Source organism: Protopterus annectens, chromosome 2.part0 (genome assembly GCF_019279795.1).
Source record: "Protopterus annectens isolate FY-2018-M chromosome 2.part0, PAN1.0, whole genome shotgun sequence".
Taxonomy (NCBI): domain Eukaryota; kingdom Metazoa; phylum Chordata; order Ceratodontiformes; family Protopteridae; genus Protopterus; species Protopterus annectens.
In genome coordinates, this window is record NC_056728.1 from 483,074,768 (window position 1) to 483,093,192 (window position 18,425).

The 18,425-nt window shown below is 38.5% G+C and overlaps 1 protein-coding gene across 1 annotated transcript in view; it reads right to left on the reverse strand.

The window, feature by feature from the left end:
* The window catches only part of SLC28A3 (solute carrier family 28 member 3), a 262,179-nt gene extending 248,039 nt beyond the window's left edge, over positions 1-14,140 (reverse strand). Inside the window, exons 1-2 of the mRNA XM_044060325.1 lie at positions 13,997-14,140; positions 13,779-13,864 (exon numbers count right to left, since the gene is read on the reverse strand). Coding sequence (XP_043916260.1) covers positions 13,779-13,864; positions 13,997-14,140 — 230 coding nt within the window. The remainder of the gene's footprint in view (positions 1-13,778; positions 13,865-13,996) is intronic.
* Positions 14,141-18,425: the final 4,285 nt, after the last annotated feature.

Sequence of the window (18,425 nt, forward strand, 5' to 3'; positions counted from 1 at the left end):
CTTTGATAACATTATTAAATAGGATTGGGTTATGCATACTCTCCTGATGCAAAAATGCCGGACAATAACATGATTTCCTAAATACCTTGGTTTTTAACATTTGTCTTTCCTTAAAAAGTGTGACATCCAAATAATTAATATTACTAACAGAATATTCCATCGTAAACTTCAAAAATTCACTCATAGAGTTAACAAATTCATGGAAGCCAACCAATTCACCTCTTTACCTTTCCAAATCAAAAAAAGGTCATCAACAAAACGTTGATGAAATATTATATTGGGGTGACCCATCAAGTTCTCCTTTTCCCATGCCACCATAACAAGGTTAGCATATGTATTGGCACAACTCGTGCCCATTGCTACCCCTCTCTTTTGTCTATAGAGCTTATCATGAAATAGAAAAATATTATTGTCGAGCACCAGCTCTAACAAAAAACAAAAAATCTGCTTTGAATCTATCCATATCTCCATCCGTTGTTAATAAGGTATTTAATATTGGGATACCTGCCTCATTGGGAATACTGGTAGTGCTTCAACATCCATAGTTACCAATACTAACTCGGTGATATCATCACATGTTTGCATGCACTCAAACAAATCTTTCAAAAAATGCTCGGTGTCTCTTAACACCTGATTGTACATAGATAAAACATTTTTTCAATTCATGGTCCAAATAAATGGATATAGCCTCTGTTGCCCATCCTGCTCCCACCACTATTGGCCTAAACTTAGGTTGAGTAGGGTGCTTATGTATTTTCGGTAAGCCATGTAGTTTTGGTATTATGGGATATTCAGTAATGAAATATTCATATAATTCTTTAGTTAATATTTTCATATTACTACATTCTATTAAAGACTTGTGTATGTTCTCTAAGATATTAGAAAGCTATGTCATATCAATAACTTCATAAGCATCATTGTCAAGCATACTCAGCATAGTATTTAATCTTAAATCAACATTACTCATAGGTATAAAACCCAGTCCCTTATCCAAAAGTCCCTTATCCAGTCTCCAGTCTCTACTTCAGAAAGGACATATTGTGATATATTCCAAACTAGACCCTTTGGGTCCACATTTACTTTATAGTACGCACCTGTTGCTGTGGTGCCTCTTTGCGTTTCTGTCCTCGTTGGTTGTCTAGATCCATTGACTTTTTTCTCCCCAACCGAATGGGGAGTGGAAAGACCAGTCCGAATTTTGGGGAATCCCAAATGACTGAGAGTTAGACCATATGTTGGAATCTGGCGTTCGGATCTGGTTGCAGAGAAGTTCTAAGGATGGTGCCTGCGTATGTCACTTTTGTGGCTGACATCCAGTTGTAGCCTATATGCGACATACTACACACTCTACAGTAGTCTTTTGTATACTGGCTGATGGTGGGTCACCTTCAGCGGGAAACTCCCTCATGTTATGAATACTGCAACAGATGACCTAGTTATTACATGCACATCACTACATTATTTATTAAGTATTACTCCAATCTGCTGTTCAACAAAAATGGTTGTTGGAGATTACTATACTTTCTGACTAAGGCAGTATCAGTAAATGGAGTGCAAACTCCTACTTCAGAATACAAGTATGTCATTTGTTTACACAAATTTTACATATTTCTCAACTATGCAGATTTTTGCAGAATGCCCAGATTCTGCCCCCCATATTTTTGTCTTTTCTTCATAAAATTTGTGGTTTGTTGGAAAATCACTAATGACTAAAGTCACTAAATAACGACATTTTTGAGTTTCATACTTCATATCCTTCAGAAAGTGCATGGTAACTAAAATCATGTTATTCTAGCAACTTTCTAAGTTTATAAGAGCGATATTTAAAGTCTGTCATATTTTTGGGCATTCATCCCCCCATTATTTTATGCCTTGTGCAGATGTTTTTACTCTAAGAGGTTGGGAGGTATGATTGTAGCTACCTCTGCCATTTTTCAATGAGAGGAAAGAATAGCTCCTTTCACTTTCAGAGGTTCAACACATTACTATTTGTTAGTTTTATCAAAATCTTTAGAAATCTGAATTGTGATTGTTTCTGCTACTCCTGTATAATGTGCATCAGTCTTTAAGGTAACTGCCAGTAACCAGCAACCATTTTGACTCTGCCCTACACTGCTACTATCTCACTTAATAAGTGAATAAGACCTGTGATGTCATAACTTTGATTAGTGCACAACATATTTCTTGAGGGGCTATTGAGCTCCCTGATACTGAACATCACACTGATGTCATTTGATAAGGCCAGTGAGAGCTTAACACTAACTTGTAGGATATCTTATGGCTGCACACACATGAACTGGTCTGATGCCAGCCATTCCTACAAGCAGTTATCTAATATGTGATACCATTTCATCATCCAACATTGAAGTTATAGGATTATTAACATTAATAAACTGCTATAATGCTTCCTCATATAAAAATAGGTTGTTAGGCTCACATATTAATTATAGTAATTATGTTATTTCTTTAACCATGGTCACATCATCTGTTCCTTCCTCCTAGTTGTGGGAGTTGTTGGGCCTAACCCTGGAGACAAGCCAGCATTTAATCTTAGTGTAGGCCATCCATGTACCCAGATTACCTGCCTAAATTGTATTCCACAGTAAATTGCAGTAGTATAGCTTTATCATAGCCAACATTAATAACGACTTTGCAGCACTCAAAGCCATCTTAACATCAATAACCCTGACATAGAGGGACTTACTGACTCAGGGTTTAAAACTGGTATGCCATTCCTTTCAAACCTACTATCTAACTACAAGCACCATTGAAAAGACAGACTGGCGAATGGATTTTGGTGGTAGAATAATGCTCTTAGCTTAAAAAAAGTTGTGCGTAATGCATAGTTACTGATGATTCCCCATCAGATGTGTGTCCTTTACATACCAAACTGTTTCTTTGTGTGCAGTGTAATAGTGTCTGAGGAATGTCTCAAAACTTACTATTCCATTCCAGTCTATGCAGGAAGAATGAGCTTAAAAATTTACCTTTTACTGTACTCACCTCCTTCTTTAAACTACTCCTTTAAATACAAATGAGAACTCGGTAGAACAACTCAACATATTTTTGGTTAATTCTTTGTTTCAGGTGTTGTTTGGATCTGTAATAACATCGACTCCCTAAAAGACAAAGGCTATTGTGTGCACAAGAGAGATGAAATCTGTGATCAGAGTGGTACAGCTCTGTGAGATGTTCAAATCATTTTACCATGAACTGGTACTGGTTGTGTGCGCCAAATATGTTAATCACTGATAGAGCCAATATAGGTGGTAAATATTTATAGTTTCTTAGCATCTGGTTGCTCACAGCTGCTCCAGCTATTCTGTTGTTATACCAGGCAGCAGCACCACATATTCTGCTGTTATACCAGGCAGCAGCACCACATAATCTGCTGTTATACCAGGCAGCAGCAGCACCACTTATCTGGTAATATATCCGGCAGCTGCTGTGCCTTTTCAGTTGTCATGTTTGTCAGTTGTTCTATATATTTTCTGTTCTTATACAAGGCAGGAGCAGCATCTCTTTTTAAGTGTCATTGTCTGCCATGCCCTTTGTTACCATTTCATTTCAAGTGGTCAGCATATGTGCCATCTGCTTATGTTGAACATATCAAGACCCACTATAGCTCTCATTTCTGTCAGTTCTCTCTAATATATTCAGATCTTGTGTTCGGAAGTCATGTTTAATTTTCTCAAATGTCATAATTCTGCTCCATTACTTATCAGACTTACTGTTCTGCAGCACTGTATTATTGGTTCTTTGAGATGCTAAACAAATATTGGAATGACATAGAAAATTGCATAATTATTGCAAGTTTCTTCTATAGAAGAGACACCAAGAAATGAAAAGGATTAATAGCCTTTACTTTGGTTACTTCTTGCCCAAATATTTATTTTAGCACTCTCAATAACTTTCTTTTTTAATTATACAAATATGTCCTGAGTAAAGGCATCTTGTATATTCAAAGATATGGGATGCTAATGAAATTCAAAGACTGGAATATTGAGCCTGAATATAAAAATCCCAGGAATATATACTAAGTCTGAAGTTGTGATATCTTGGAGTCTTCCTTTTATTCTGATATATGTGATGGCTGAGTTGGTATTTATCACTAATAAGGGTGCGGATGTTACAGCCACTACATTGTGGGGTGTAGGGGGAAGCTTATCTACAAAAAGGCTTTAATGGCAGGATACCATGTTTTGAAGTTTGCAAAATACTTTATATATACATTATAGGACTTTCAATTGTAAGGCTTACACTTAAAAAAGGAGGCTTTCAACTATCTTACATTATTGGTATTTATTAATTTGAGATCCTTTCATCTCATTAATACTGCATTTATAATTTATCTTTATAAAATGTAAAATTATATTTTTATAATGCTTACTTCTTTCTTTGCAGTGACAGAACATTCAATACATTTAGGTATTATTGGCTACACTTTCCTCTTCTCCTTTCACCATTTAAATTCTCTTCATTTTTAGGAATGTTTTCTAGCTGTTTTTTTAAACTCTTTTTTTCTTCACTTATTCACTCATAGCGGTCTTTCACCATTGGTTATATCTCATGAAGTCTATTTTTTTTCTGTTGCAAGCTCACAGTGTTTTTATCTCTTCACTTACACAAACGTGTTACTATTTCAAAACAAACAACAAATCACATTTCTTCAGAAAGTTTCCTGGTAGCTCATTTAACTCATTCCACAGCTCTACACGTTCCTTCAACTTCCTTTTCTAGGATGTAAACATTTTCTAGTCTGATACTTTTTGTGATAAACAACTTGATGTCTCTTACACAAGTCAATCCAAAAGCGTTTGAAAGGCCATGATATTTCTGAGTATTATTCATTGTTTTTCCCTTAGGTGGATTTTTGAGTATTACTCATTGTTTTTTCCTAAGGGGATTCCACAGATCTTTGTTAAGGAACAGTCAGATTCCAACCTGATCGAATGTAGGCCTATGCTGGGCCCTCCTGCCCTACATAAAGCAAACCTGCATAGGAAAAAGAAACAAAAAAACAAGTATTTGTCTCCACCAAAAGAACCTGCTAGAGAATTGCAACAATTCACTCAGGGCCTTTTCAATGCCCTTATGTCAGTTAGGCCTCTTCCAGGCTTTACAGCCCCCTTCCACACTTGAAAGAACTAGGGAAGAGGAAAGATCTGAGGAAGAGGCATCTGCAGGGAATGAATCCCTGGCTAACTCTTCTCAGATCCCTGGCCCCCTGGATTATGCTTCCCCAGAAGAGGAATCAAATGGTACAGACTCTCCAATGGAAGACCTGTTAGGACAGACGTTAGCTAAGATGAAAGATCACTTTAAATGGGATAGCACCCAAGTATCTGAAGTACAGAAAAAAATACTATGAGCTACTACAGGTGGAATCACCTAGCCCATCAGCTATCCCTCCTATCTTGCCTACCTTTCTCAATACTTTTGCCTCAGTATCACAGGCACCAGATTCTCAGCCACCTGCCCCCAAAAAAGCCAGACTGCTTTTACAAGGTCCCAGAGGATTGCAAGTTTCTCTTCAGATGTCCTTCTGCGGACCCTTCTGTAATTTCTGTGGCTTCTAACAAGCCATCAAAATTGCTGCCCTCCACGACCCTCTTACCATCTGATAAGGATGGTAGGATCCTGGATAGACTAGGCAAAAAAGTATACACTTCTGCCACTCTGGCATTCAGGACCATAAATTATCAGACACAAATTAACAAATTTGCTTTACAACTTACGTCTGCACTTTCATAGATAATTTCAGGCTCACCTGACTCAGAAAATAAACCCTGACTGGTTCTTTGCTTGGTTCTTCTTCTCAAGTAGCATGTCACTCCATAAATTGCACTTATGCCACCATGGCAGCTACCTCTGGATCAGTGATAGGAAGATTTTCTTGAGTAAGACTTCAACCTTTACCTGAAGACATAAAAATCCAAACTTATGGATAATTTTCTGGAAAATCCAGCCTTGTTTGGAGCTGCAGCTGCTAACCTGTTTACATCATTGCAGGAAAAGGGTAAGAAACTGCAGGAATTAAAACAATATTTTTGTTTCCCCAGTACCCAAGTTCCAAAGAAATTACCCTGCTAAGCTTGTATTGGTGCATTGACATTCCCATCACATACAACACACAACAGAAAAGAGTGACAGGAGACCACAACAGCCTAGGGCCCCACCGGCAACTCCACCACCTAAGCGACCCTTTCCAGACAAGCCATTTTCTCTTTGACTGCTTTCACTCTCCCACCCATATCCCTCTTTCCCAGTGCCTTCCCCTATCCCTACCAGCCTGGAAAAGCATAACCCAAGATGCCTGGATCCTCTCAATTGTTCAAAAATGGTACTTCACTGTGTGGGACCAGCTACCCTCCTGCAGGGGCATCTCTCAACCTCTCAGTGAAAAACTTGCCCTTTTCCCAGAGGTTTTGTTAGAATTATTGAACCAAAGGACCACCCAGATTGTCCCCAACAACCAAGTAGGCAAAGGATTTTATTCCAGGTTGTTCCTGGTGCCCAGGAACGAAGGTGCTTTGAGACTCCTTCTTGACCTGTCCTATCTCAATACCTTCCTAAGAGGACCCACTTTCCACATGATGGACCCTCCTGACACTATTACCACTCATTCTGCCTCAAGCCTTCATGATTACCCCGGATATCAAAGATGCATATCTGCACATTCCCATCCACCCCAACTACAGGAAGTTTTTATGCTTCTCTGTATCATCATGGAATTTTCAATTCTATGCCTTGCCCTTTGAGCTTTCTGCCACACACAGGGTCTTCACCAAGTGCCTTGCTTCCGTGATTGCCCACTGCAGACTCCAGTGAATACACGTTTCCGTATCTGGATGACCTCCTTCTATCTACCTCCACAGAGGAGTTGCAATGAAATATTTCCTTTACCATCAAGCTTCTATAAAGTCTGGTGTTCACCATAAACTTAGAAAAATCAGTTCTCAGCTCTTCACAGGACCAAATTTTCCTGGGGTGCAGGATTAAAACAGAGCTTATGAGGGTCTCTCTTCCCCCACAAAAGATACAGAACCTCATCCCTTACTTTCAAAACGTTTTACTGGTTCACCATATTACAGCCAGAGAGTTTCTTAGGGTCTTGGGCTTCATGGCATCCACCATTTCCATGCTCCCCTTTGCCAATATCCACATGAGAGAATGGGGATGGTATCTAAAATCAGTTTGGATACAACGCCAGCACCCCTTAGAATTCTCCATTCCCCTCATCCCCTGTCTGAAGAGGGAACTTGAGTGGATGATACATCAAGTGTCACTCAACCCAGGACTACCCTTATACCCTCCTGCTCCCTGTCAAGAGATCTGCACAGAAGTCTCAGATGTAGGTTGGGGAGCAACCTTTGGCCATCTGAAAGTACACGGAATTTGGTCTTCCTCTCAATTAAAAGGATACATCAGTGTTAGGGAAATGAGGGCAATGTTATTGGTCATGCAGACTTTCCACCCCTTATTCCAACCAGGACCTCTTAAAGCTGTTCACAGACAGTATGACAGTCCCCTGGTATGTGAACAAACAAGGAGGGACCAAATCCTATCTATTATACAGACTGTCTCTTCAGACTTTGGAGCTGGCAGTAAAATCCCAGGTAACCATTCAGGCAGCGTACATCCCATCCTCTCAAAATTATATAGCAGATTACCTGAGCAGATCCCAAAGGGATGTGTTTTTAGACATTGTCTCCCAGTGGGGTATTCCTCAAACAAAGCTTTTTGCCTCCCCTATGACCAGACAACTTCCACAGATTTGTGACAGAGAGCCCCATCCTCTGGTCTGGAAAGTGGATGTCATTCCTTTCTCTTGGAAGGAGATGTTTCTATATGCATTTCCTCCCCTTCCCCTCATACCAAAAGTCCTGTCCAAAATTCAGTAGGACAAACCAAAACTCTTGCTGGTGACTCCCTTTTGGCCAAGACAGCACTGTTTCCTTCTTGTCCTGTATTTAGCCAAAGGCAATTACCACAAGTCTCCTCACAGAGTGGACTTTCTCACACAAGACAAAGGGACCCTCATCCATCCCCACTTGACGATTCTTGAGTTGACCCTGTGGGTGATAGGGTACTTATCCCTTTCAGACACCTATTCTCAGAGGACATGCTCACAGTCCTGTAGGAGGCCAGAAAACCAAATACCATAAAATCATACTTAGCAAACTGGAAGAGATTTTCAATCATATGATCATAGGATCACAGGAGATTACTAGGCTATCAATCCAGAGGCCATTTTAAGCCTAGCTATTTCTTCCCAATGTAATATCATAGAAATACTTGTTAATACCCAAGGCTGCATTTAGTGATGACTGCCCATGTTCAGGAAGGTTGTGGGCTCTGTCTCTGGCAAGAATTTACTGTGCTCCATCCACTCATCCAGGTTCCTCTTGAATATTGTCATAGAGGTATTCTGTTTCACATGAATCAGTAGCCTGTTCCAAAGATGCAACAGTTGCTGGGAGATAAATCTGTCCCTCCAGCAAGCCCTATTTAAGTCACAGGCCATATTTAGGTCCCTAGAATGGGTATACCTAGTCCCATTTGATTTATGAATGTGCAGCAAGTTCATTAGGTCTGGGTCTTGGATTGCTCTGTAGGCCAGACATAAGTCTCCCTTAAGAAGTTTATATGATACGGAGTAAAGTGACAGGGACTTTAGTTGGTCTGTGTAAGGCACATGCTGCAGCCCCTTGAGCTTCTTTGTTAGAAACCTCTGAGGTCTCTCTAATTGCTGCAGGGGCTTAGTATGGTACAAGCCAAATGGGGCATTATACTCAATTATGGGCCAGAAAAGTGCCGAGCATGGGGGGAGTTATAACTTCTTTTGCTCTTGTGTTGATGCCTTTAATAATCAAGTGTGCTCTGTGGAAAGCTTTCCTTACTACAGTAGACACATGGTGGTCGAAGTTAAGGTCATAGTCAGCTTGTGATCTCAGGTCCCTTAGCACTTCATGAGTACTGAATCTTGTGTCTGAAATCTAAACAGAAGCCATTAACAGTGCAGGTTCAACATTTCTGATTTTGACTTATTTGTGTGAATTGCCCAACACCGGTTTGCCTTAACTCTTCAGTAAAAGCTCATAACATCAGCCATATCTGCCTGTTTGCCTCTATCTACACCCTTAGCTAGCAGATTTAAGGTAAACAATTTTTAAAGGTGTCCTACACATTAGACTTCCCAGGAAATCTTTTCCGCCTCCCTGGGACCTTATGTTTGTTTTGGAAAAGCTGAAGTCTCCCACCATTCAAGCCAGCTTCTTCAGCTTCTCTTCAGTACTGTTCATGGAAACCTGTGTTACTCCTAGCCTTAGCTTCAGCAAGATGAGTGTCTGAGCTACAGGTTCTTATGGTATCTCCACTCTTTCTGTATCCCTGCACACAGCCCCCTCATTTATGCCTAAGGTAATCAATGACCTATCTGTAAATCAGTCCATACACTTACCCGTCTTTTTCCCTTCTCCTCAGAACTCTAGTGAGCGGGTTCTCCATACTTTAGATGTCCACAGACAAGTTAGATTTTATTTGGATAAGACCAAGGCTGTTAGAAAGTCAGATCAGCTTTTTGTTTCTTACCACCCCAGGGCTCTGGGGCAGGCTGTGTCCAAGCAGACTATTTCCTCCTGGATTTCCAAGGCTGTTTTCTTCTACTGCACTCACCATGGAAAGACTTTCCATTCCCATGTTAAGACTCATTTCCCCAGAGCTGTTGCCTCATCTGGAGCCTATTTCAAGGGACTGGGCACTAACTCAATTCTTGAAGCAGCTACATGGACCTCAGTCCATACCTTCACCAAACACTATAAATTAGATGTAATTTCTAAACCTAGATAAGGATGTGCCAGAGCCATACTGCAGAGCTTGCTGGAAAGCTCCTCAGCTACTCCCTCCTCCCTTACTTCAAGAGCTTTGGTATTTTCCCTCATGTTATGAATATTGCCAACAGATGAATAGAAGGACCTAGAATAGTTGTGTAAAATCTTACCATAATGATAAAAGCCCTTCTCTTCTGTTTTGCAGCATTCCTATCCCTCCCTCCTTCCCCCCGATCTTGCTTCTTCTAGGATGATTCTTACTCTTTTTCATAGGCTGGCATTCCACCTGGGCTGGTCAGTTCTGAAGATGGTGAGAGTGTGCATCACTTTTATGGCTGATATATGATCATAGCCTACATGCAACATACCACGCACCCTACATTAGTGAAGTATTTTGTATACTGGCCAATGTTGGGTCTCCCATGGCAGGGAACTCCCTCATGTTATGAATACTGCAACAGAGAAAAAAAATACATCTATTGTTATGGTAACATTTTACACAACTATTCTTTATAACAACTGCAGTGCTCCTACAGTAAGTTATATTGAGGAGCTTGTAGAAAGGGAACTGGCTCACAAGAAGCTATGCTTCACTTCAGAAGTAATGAGCTAAATCATGACTGTAAGAGAAAATGTATTTATGCAACCATCCCTATTAAACAATACATGGGAAGTCAAACTGATACAAGGATTTAGGTAGCAGCTTATCAGCACATGCTAAGATAAGTAAATCTAAATTAAACATAGCAATACACAGATTCCTAAGATTTCATTGTGACGACTGGGGAGAGATGGGCGAAGGCTGTCAGCATAGTCAAATAGAATTTGATATATAATTCTGGCATTTGTAAATAAATGTAAAACACAGGCATGTTTTCTTGAATGTAAAAGAATATTGTGAAATGTGGAACTGCAAAATATGTGACAACATTGCACTCTACTGGCCCATTGAAGAATGTTGTACCCTATTATGTTAGAATTTGGCTCCAGGGCAGCTGGTTGAAGATTTCATGCCCATTGTTTTAAGGCTAAAGTTTATGACCAGAATTTAGATATGGAATATGTTTTATTGCTCTGGTTTCTGCTAGAATGTATATGTCAAATGCCTTGTATTGTTGTAAGTTTCTGAGGAGGTATTAGATTGCTAAATAATGCAGTTTGTGGCCTGAGAACTCAAACCAGGTGTTAAGATGATGCAATATGAATACTGGGAAAACCTAAGTGTCAACAATGATGTAATTTTGGGAGGGCCTTAGAGACATGTTTGTTAGTAATGTTTAAATACTATTTCTCACAAGAGACTAGAAAGCATTTTGACTTTGGACATCCAACTTACCAGCACTCTGCTTAAGCTGACATGTAAGTTTTTAGCACTGTGATTTCTTGTAGGAATAGTTAAAGCTAGTAAAGATTAATTATGTATTTTTCTTTGAAATCAGACCTGTCCTACTGTATTATTTTAAGTTTCTGTGTGATCTCTGAACTCTTAGATATCTCTGTGGTGTAGTAGCTTTGTCTTGTGTTTTAATTATTTATTATTAAATATTTTAAAACCTTCTACCCGAGTGATTTGTGTAGAGATAAGCTCTAGAGTACATTGCATATTTATATAGAGTTTATTGTAATAGGCTACTCTGATAAGCCTTAGACTGTATAGTCACATTACCATTGGATATTAATATTACACAGTAATAATTGGACACCCTTTTGAAGGCCTTTTAGTAGCTGATATTATTAACTGGGTGGTGGCAGTAATTACTACCGTATAGTCTGGGTAAAGGGGCACAGCTGGAGAATCTGTGTCAGCCTTTCCCAGGAGAGTCTGTTAAGGTGTATGAATACTTATCTCAAAGTGTGTGTGTGTTGTGTCAGCTACCTGGCAGGGACAAGAGGCACTGGTTGGACAGAGAGGGTACTGGAGGTTCTAGCTTGCCCAGTTAGGCTAAGACCTGGACCCTATAGCTGTGCCAGTGGGGAGTCTTATTGGGGACCTGGTGAGCAAGGGAGCAACCATGCCCAGACTGACTGTGTTCACTGTGTGCACTTAAGGGAAGTTGTACTTTACTGTGTGTGTTAGTTATCCTTTCCTCTTCTAGGAGATGACCTCCCTGGTGTTAGTGGTGAGGACTGAAGCTCCTTGATTGCTGGGCCAGGGCACGGTCATCACATTCATAATGAGAGACTGAAAAAAAAGTTTAGTAGAGTTGGTCATGCAAGTAATGTAGGCTGATTTGATACTGCGAACCAGATGAACTGTTTTCATAAAGCTGAAACTAGGAGGAAACGGGTTCAAGCTAGTCAAACCTTTCACTTAACTTGGAACTTAGACTCCTTTTAGAAGAGCACTAAAATGATCAATTTCTGTTGTTTTTTATATATATATATATATATATATATATATATATATCTATATATATATATATATCTATCTATCTATATATATATATATATATATATATATATATATATATATCTATATATATATATATATATATATATATATATATACACACACACACGCACACACATACACACACACACACACACACACACACACACACACACACACACACACACACACACACACACACATATATATATATATAGTTCCCTTTCAGAAGGTCGAACGGCTGAAATCTCGAAATGCGTATAGCCGAAGCTATATGCTCGAATTTCAGAAGCTCGACCTTCTGAAAGGGAAAGAAAACAAAAGAAAGAAAGCACAAAACAGTGTTTCTGCAGGGGTGCAAGCCCCCCTGCACCCCACACCCCAAGCTACTTATTTATTCTAACTCCAAGATCGCATTACAGCACAGAAAGGGAAATCTCCCATTCTGCGCTATATGCCGATCCCCATTCAGAAGGTCGAGTTTCTGAAATTTTGAGCATATGGTCTTGACCATATGCATTTCGAGATTTCAGCTGTTCGACCTTCTGAAGGGGAACCATATATATATATATATATATATATATATATATATATATATATACACATATACATTTTTTTGCTACATTACTAACATTTCTTCACTTGCCTAGCTTGTAGAAATCCTTAATACCCAAATTGCACTGAGTAATTGATTTAAAACTTGTTTAGTCTGACGTCTATGAACTGTAGTTTCATTACAGATATGGCATGGCTTCACTGGAGTCCCATTTCCCCTATTCAAACTTTATGCAACAGTTTTATGCCCTTTTCCACTTGTCTTCCGTTCCTGTCGAAATGCGTTTCCTTTTCTTGCAGCATGTGAAGATCCTCAGAGCTGGTAAGTAGAAATGACAAGCTGTAGGTTTGTAGCTGGTCATACAGTTATTTCACACATGTGGACCTGTATATACCCCTTAGTACTCAACAATATACCATGAGGATTTGTCATGTAGGCTATTAAGTGCAGAGTACTGAGTGCTTCATTTTGTAGAGCTGTTACCATGCCAGCTTTTTGTGAATGACTGACTAGACAGTACTAACCTATGCTCTTTACCAGGAAATCTCTTACAGGAAATCATTAATTTATTTTGACCCCCTTCTTAACAAAGGTAATCTAGTTATCAGACTCTTGATCCCGCAGGTCAATCCACCAACACCTTAGCTGTCAGTCAAGACTGTGCTATTAGTAACACAGGTAAATGCCTTGCATAGTCAGTTTTCATCAGACATGTATTTCTATCTTGAAATATTCTGCTATTTCCATCTCAGTTAATGTTTTTATACAATGATGTAGAAAACTGAATTATGACAGAAAATAGGAAGACTAGCTTTACATGTGAACCTTTCCATTTCACAATGCAATAATAAAATAAAATAAAATAAATCATTTGTGTATTGTCCTTCAGAAGTTTTAACATATGCATGATGCCTTAACAAATCTAACCATTAGTATTCACTTTTATTATTAATTATATCTGGCTTATATTGATGCAACACACTGATGCATTTTTTCATACCTTAATTTGTGTGCTTCATGGCTATTATCATTTCTGCCTTCCCTTTCCTTCTTTGGGTGATCATCAACAATGACAAATATATCATCCTAAAAAAGGCACAGAAATATCAGTCAGTAGTTACATATTATGCTTCAAAGTATATGTATTACATATAGTACTTTTTGTAGAAAGCATCAGTGTTTCTTTACTAAACATTGCAATCCAGTCAATTTCTTTACTTTATAGCATATATGCCAGATATTGACTATGGCATACAGAAGTAGACATGCAATCTCCACCATTAAGGTATATGCTAACAATGGCATATAATTTAAAATCATTGAAGGCAGCCCAAGAAAAGGTTCCTTGATTGAGTTAACCATATTAGCACCATTAAGCACAATATTGGGACTAAATAATGAAAGAAAACACTTGCAATGGGAATGACATGTAATGCTGGGAATATTAGCCTTGAGTAATCACTTTCACTTAGACTTACTATCATCCCACAGCCTGCACAGCTGTTATAACATCCCTTGGGAAGAACCACCCACTCACTCACTCACCCACTCACCCACTCACTCACTCACTCACTCACTCACTCACTCACTCACTCACTCACTCACTCACTCACTCACTCACTCACTCACTCACTCACTCACTCACTCACTCACTCACTCACTCACTCACTCACTCACTCACTCACTCACTCACTCACTCACTCACTCACTCACTCACTCACTCACTCACTCACTCACTCACTCACTCACTCACTCACTCACTCACTCACTCACTCACTCACTCACTCACTCACTCACTCACTCACTCACTCACTCACTCACTCACTCACTCACTCACTCACTCACGCACTCACTCACTCACTCACTCACTCACTCACTCACTCACTCACTCACTCACGCACTCACTCGCTCACTCACTCACTCACGCACTCACTCACTCACTCACTCACTCACTCACGCACTCACTCGCTCACTCACTCACTCACTCACTCACTCACTCACTCACGCACTCACTCACTCGCTCACTCACTCACTCACTCACTCACTCACTCACTCACTCACTCACTCGCTCACTCACTCACTCACTGTACTGTAGACACACCAGCACAAGTAGACAACAAGTGAAATTCACAAACACATTATTACCATCTCACATGTGAAGAGTTTGTCTAACCTTACATGATTCATTTTCTGAAGTTTCAGGTTTTGGACTGAACTTAATACTTTTAAATACCACCCTTTGCTGTCATTTTTACTATCATAGTCAGTAGCATAGTAAATATTCCTTAGGCTGATTTCAGTCTATGAGGCCCCCCTGCCTCACATCCACTGACCCTTGCCCTCACCTCATTACCAGACAGTGTTTCTAGTACCCAGTCCATCCCAGGTTGCTCCTGAAAAAAGATGTTTGCACACAGTGGACTACACAGTTAATAAAAAGGAACAGAATTCTTTACAAGGTGATGTTCCCAAATCTGAGCACATCATTTCTAACTATTTCAACAAATAGTCTAGTGGAAGCAGATAAGGGACAAGACCAAGGCCCATTACTATGTATACTGTCACCAAGAGACAGTTTGTCATTCTTTAAAATTAAATAAAAAAAATAGTGCCAAAATACTGCCACAAGACTTTTGCAAATTGCAGTTAATGTATAAAAAGTTGCCAGTTACTTATCACAAAAGGACTGCAGCTATGAGCTGTTATATATCCCTATACTCCAGGGTTCCAATTGTGTACTGTGTGACTGTAAGTAAGTTATATAACCAGGCAGTTCTTCCTGACCACTCCCTGGGCAAGGCTGTCCGGAAAGGAATGTTTGAGTCCACTGGATATACAATACACCCAAACAGTATACAGAATTATTTGCTTCGTATCAAATTTCAAAACTGAATACATAAAACTATCACTGAAAACAAAATGTCTTCTTTCTATCCTGATCAGAAGGCAATGGAAAGGGGAACACTTAGCAAGCACTTCCTTTAAAAGGATAAACGGCTTGCTTGTGCAAAATATGGAAAATCCATCCAACTATTCATCCAGCCATTTTTCATAAAACACGCAACCTGCTTTATCCTTTACTGAGTCACTTGAATTATATTTATACAATTGTGTGGGTGTATATACACACCACTCACATACACATTAAGTAATCACCATCTGTGAGAAAAGTTTTAAAATTGCTCATTACTTGTAGAATTGATTTTTAAACATATGACATTTCTTTCATTCTAGATCCTTAAAACATATTTATGATAAAGTTCAGCACCTAGTCAAAGATTCATGGGATTTTTTTAAGTAGACTGAAAGCTGAAATATGGGGCAAGGATCTAATCTTTTTAACCATAGATGCAGTAGACTTGTTTCCATGCATTCCAAAGGATGAAGGGTTAGAAAGTTATAGCAACAGTATGAGAAAATATTCAGGTTTGGAATGGGACAGGATTAAGCTATTGGTAGAATTCATGACATTAGTCTTTGAGAACAATATCATATATTTTGAAGGAGAAATATATAAACAGACTAAGAGAGTAGCTATGGGGGCAGCGTGTGCCCCCATATATGCTAATTTGGTACTATTGGATTGGGAGGAAGAATTCATTTTTAAGAGTCAGTATTTAGATAAGATTATTTGATATGTACATTTCCTGGAAGATATATTTGCTTTATGGAGAGGTGCTATTGAGGAAATCGAAGAATTTGTAGGATATCTGAATCATACTAGTACCTATTTAAGGTTTACACAGTCTTACAACAGTCAAGGGATAGCTTATTTAGATACATTCATCTCTCACATTGACAAAAGGTTTAAGTCTAGAATATATAGAAAAAGCAACTTTAGTAATTCTTATTTAGAATATACTAGTTGTCATCCTTGGAAACAAAAAAATAGTATACTGAAAGGGCAGTGTATAAGGGCAGCTCGGGTGACCTCTGATTATGAGGAGATGAGAACTGAGATTGCCAACATTGGCCAAATGTTTAAGCGTAGAGGATACCCCATTTCTATGATTAATGATGTTTCTCAATATGTTATGAGAGAGTGGGGGGAAAATATAAGCCATTGTTAGGAGCAGAATTGGTATATAATAGAAATATAGAGGGAAATAATAGTTTTAGTAGAGCATTAATATTGGAATATAACCCAACAGTAGAAATTGTAAAAAATATTGATACATGAAATTGGGAACACCTAAAAGGTAATGCTGAGGTTTATGGAATCTTGGGGCACAAGCCTAATTTCGTGTACAAAACTGCCTTGAATTTGAAAAATAAACTTGAATATAATAGAGGTATACAAGCACAAGGAAGAACTAACAAAGGTACAAAGAAATGTGGCAGGTGTAATCAGTGCTTTGCTATTATAGAGGACAACTATATTATACTGGATAATGTAAATAAAACAAAGACATTTTTTTATGGAAGGGAACTGTAATACTAAACAGTTGATATATTTAGCTAGGTGCATACCTGTGCAGCATTATATATATAGAGAAAACCTTCAGAACTTTTAAAAACAGGATATACGAACATCTTTATAATATAAGGAGAAAGGATAAAAATAGTGCCCTATATAGACATATAGAAGCTAATCCTACTTGCTCTGTGTTCAGGTTTGGCATTGTGGAAATACTTATTTCACAGCCCAAGGAGAAATATAAAAGCTATTTTGAAGAAGAGAAAGGTGAGATGGCAGTTGCTGCTAAATCCAGCATGTACCCCTGGTATTAATGACAATGTTACTATTACACCTGTGCTAGAATTAAGACAATAGTAAATATAATAATATGTATGTGAGTATTTTATTGTCATAAATATGTCACACTTTTACTTATGTTTAGGTAAAGTTTCAGCTTGTCATTTGAACATTGTATATGTATGTTTAACACATAAATACATTTTTTTTAGTATTAGACTTTTAACATTTTATGAATAACAACAGGTATTTATAAATTTTATTTACTTCAGTGTTTTATATTAGTAGTCTCTTAGAATTGGGACTTACATATGGTAGTTTGTTACTGTTGCCTTAAGCTAATGAAGTAGTTGTTAATTAATTAATTAATTGGCTTGAAAATGGTATAAGTATCAGTGAAGGGTGTTTATTAAATGATTCTGTTGAAGTCTATGGTGCAGTAGACGAGAGTGCTAAATCTGATGGAGTTCTTGATGTGAATACAAGACTGTTCGTTTTAATACATTGAGTGGACTGCTATGGCTTTTGGAGTGCTTGGGAAGCCTGTGCCTGGTGTTTTCATATTAATATTTGCAATTTATTTTTTTGCTGGTTGTAGGGGATAAGGCTGACAGTTTTGGTTTAATTATACAAAGTTACAAAGAAAGATAATGAGAAGTTTGAGGTAAGGTGAAAAATTAAAACGAGTATTCGTTCCAGTAGCTAAACTATTCAAAAACAGCTGAGATGCAGGTTAGTAGGCTAGCAGTAGGAAAAGGGGAGACTGAAGTCAGAAATGTCAGAAAAGAGAAATAAATCAGGAAAGAAAAGTGAAAAAATACTGAGGTGGGGAAAAGGAAAAATAACACATAAGTTGGATGCCATAGAATGATTTTCTTACTACCTTGACCACATGTCGGTCAAAGGCGTGATTACTGTCTACATATGTTCCTAGATCCCTGACTATTTGGT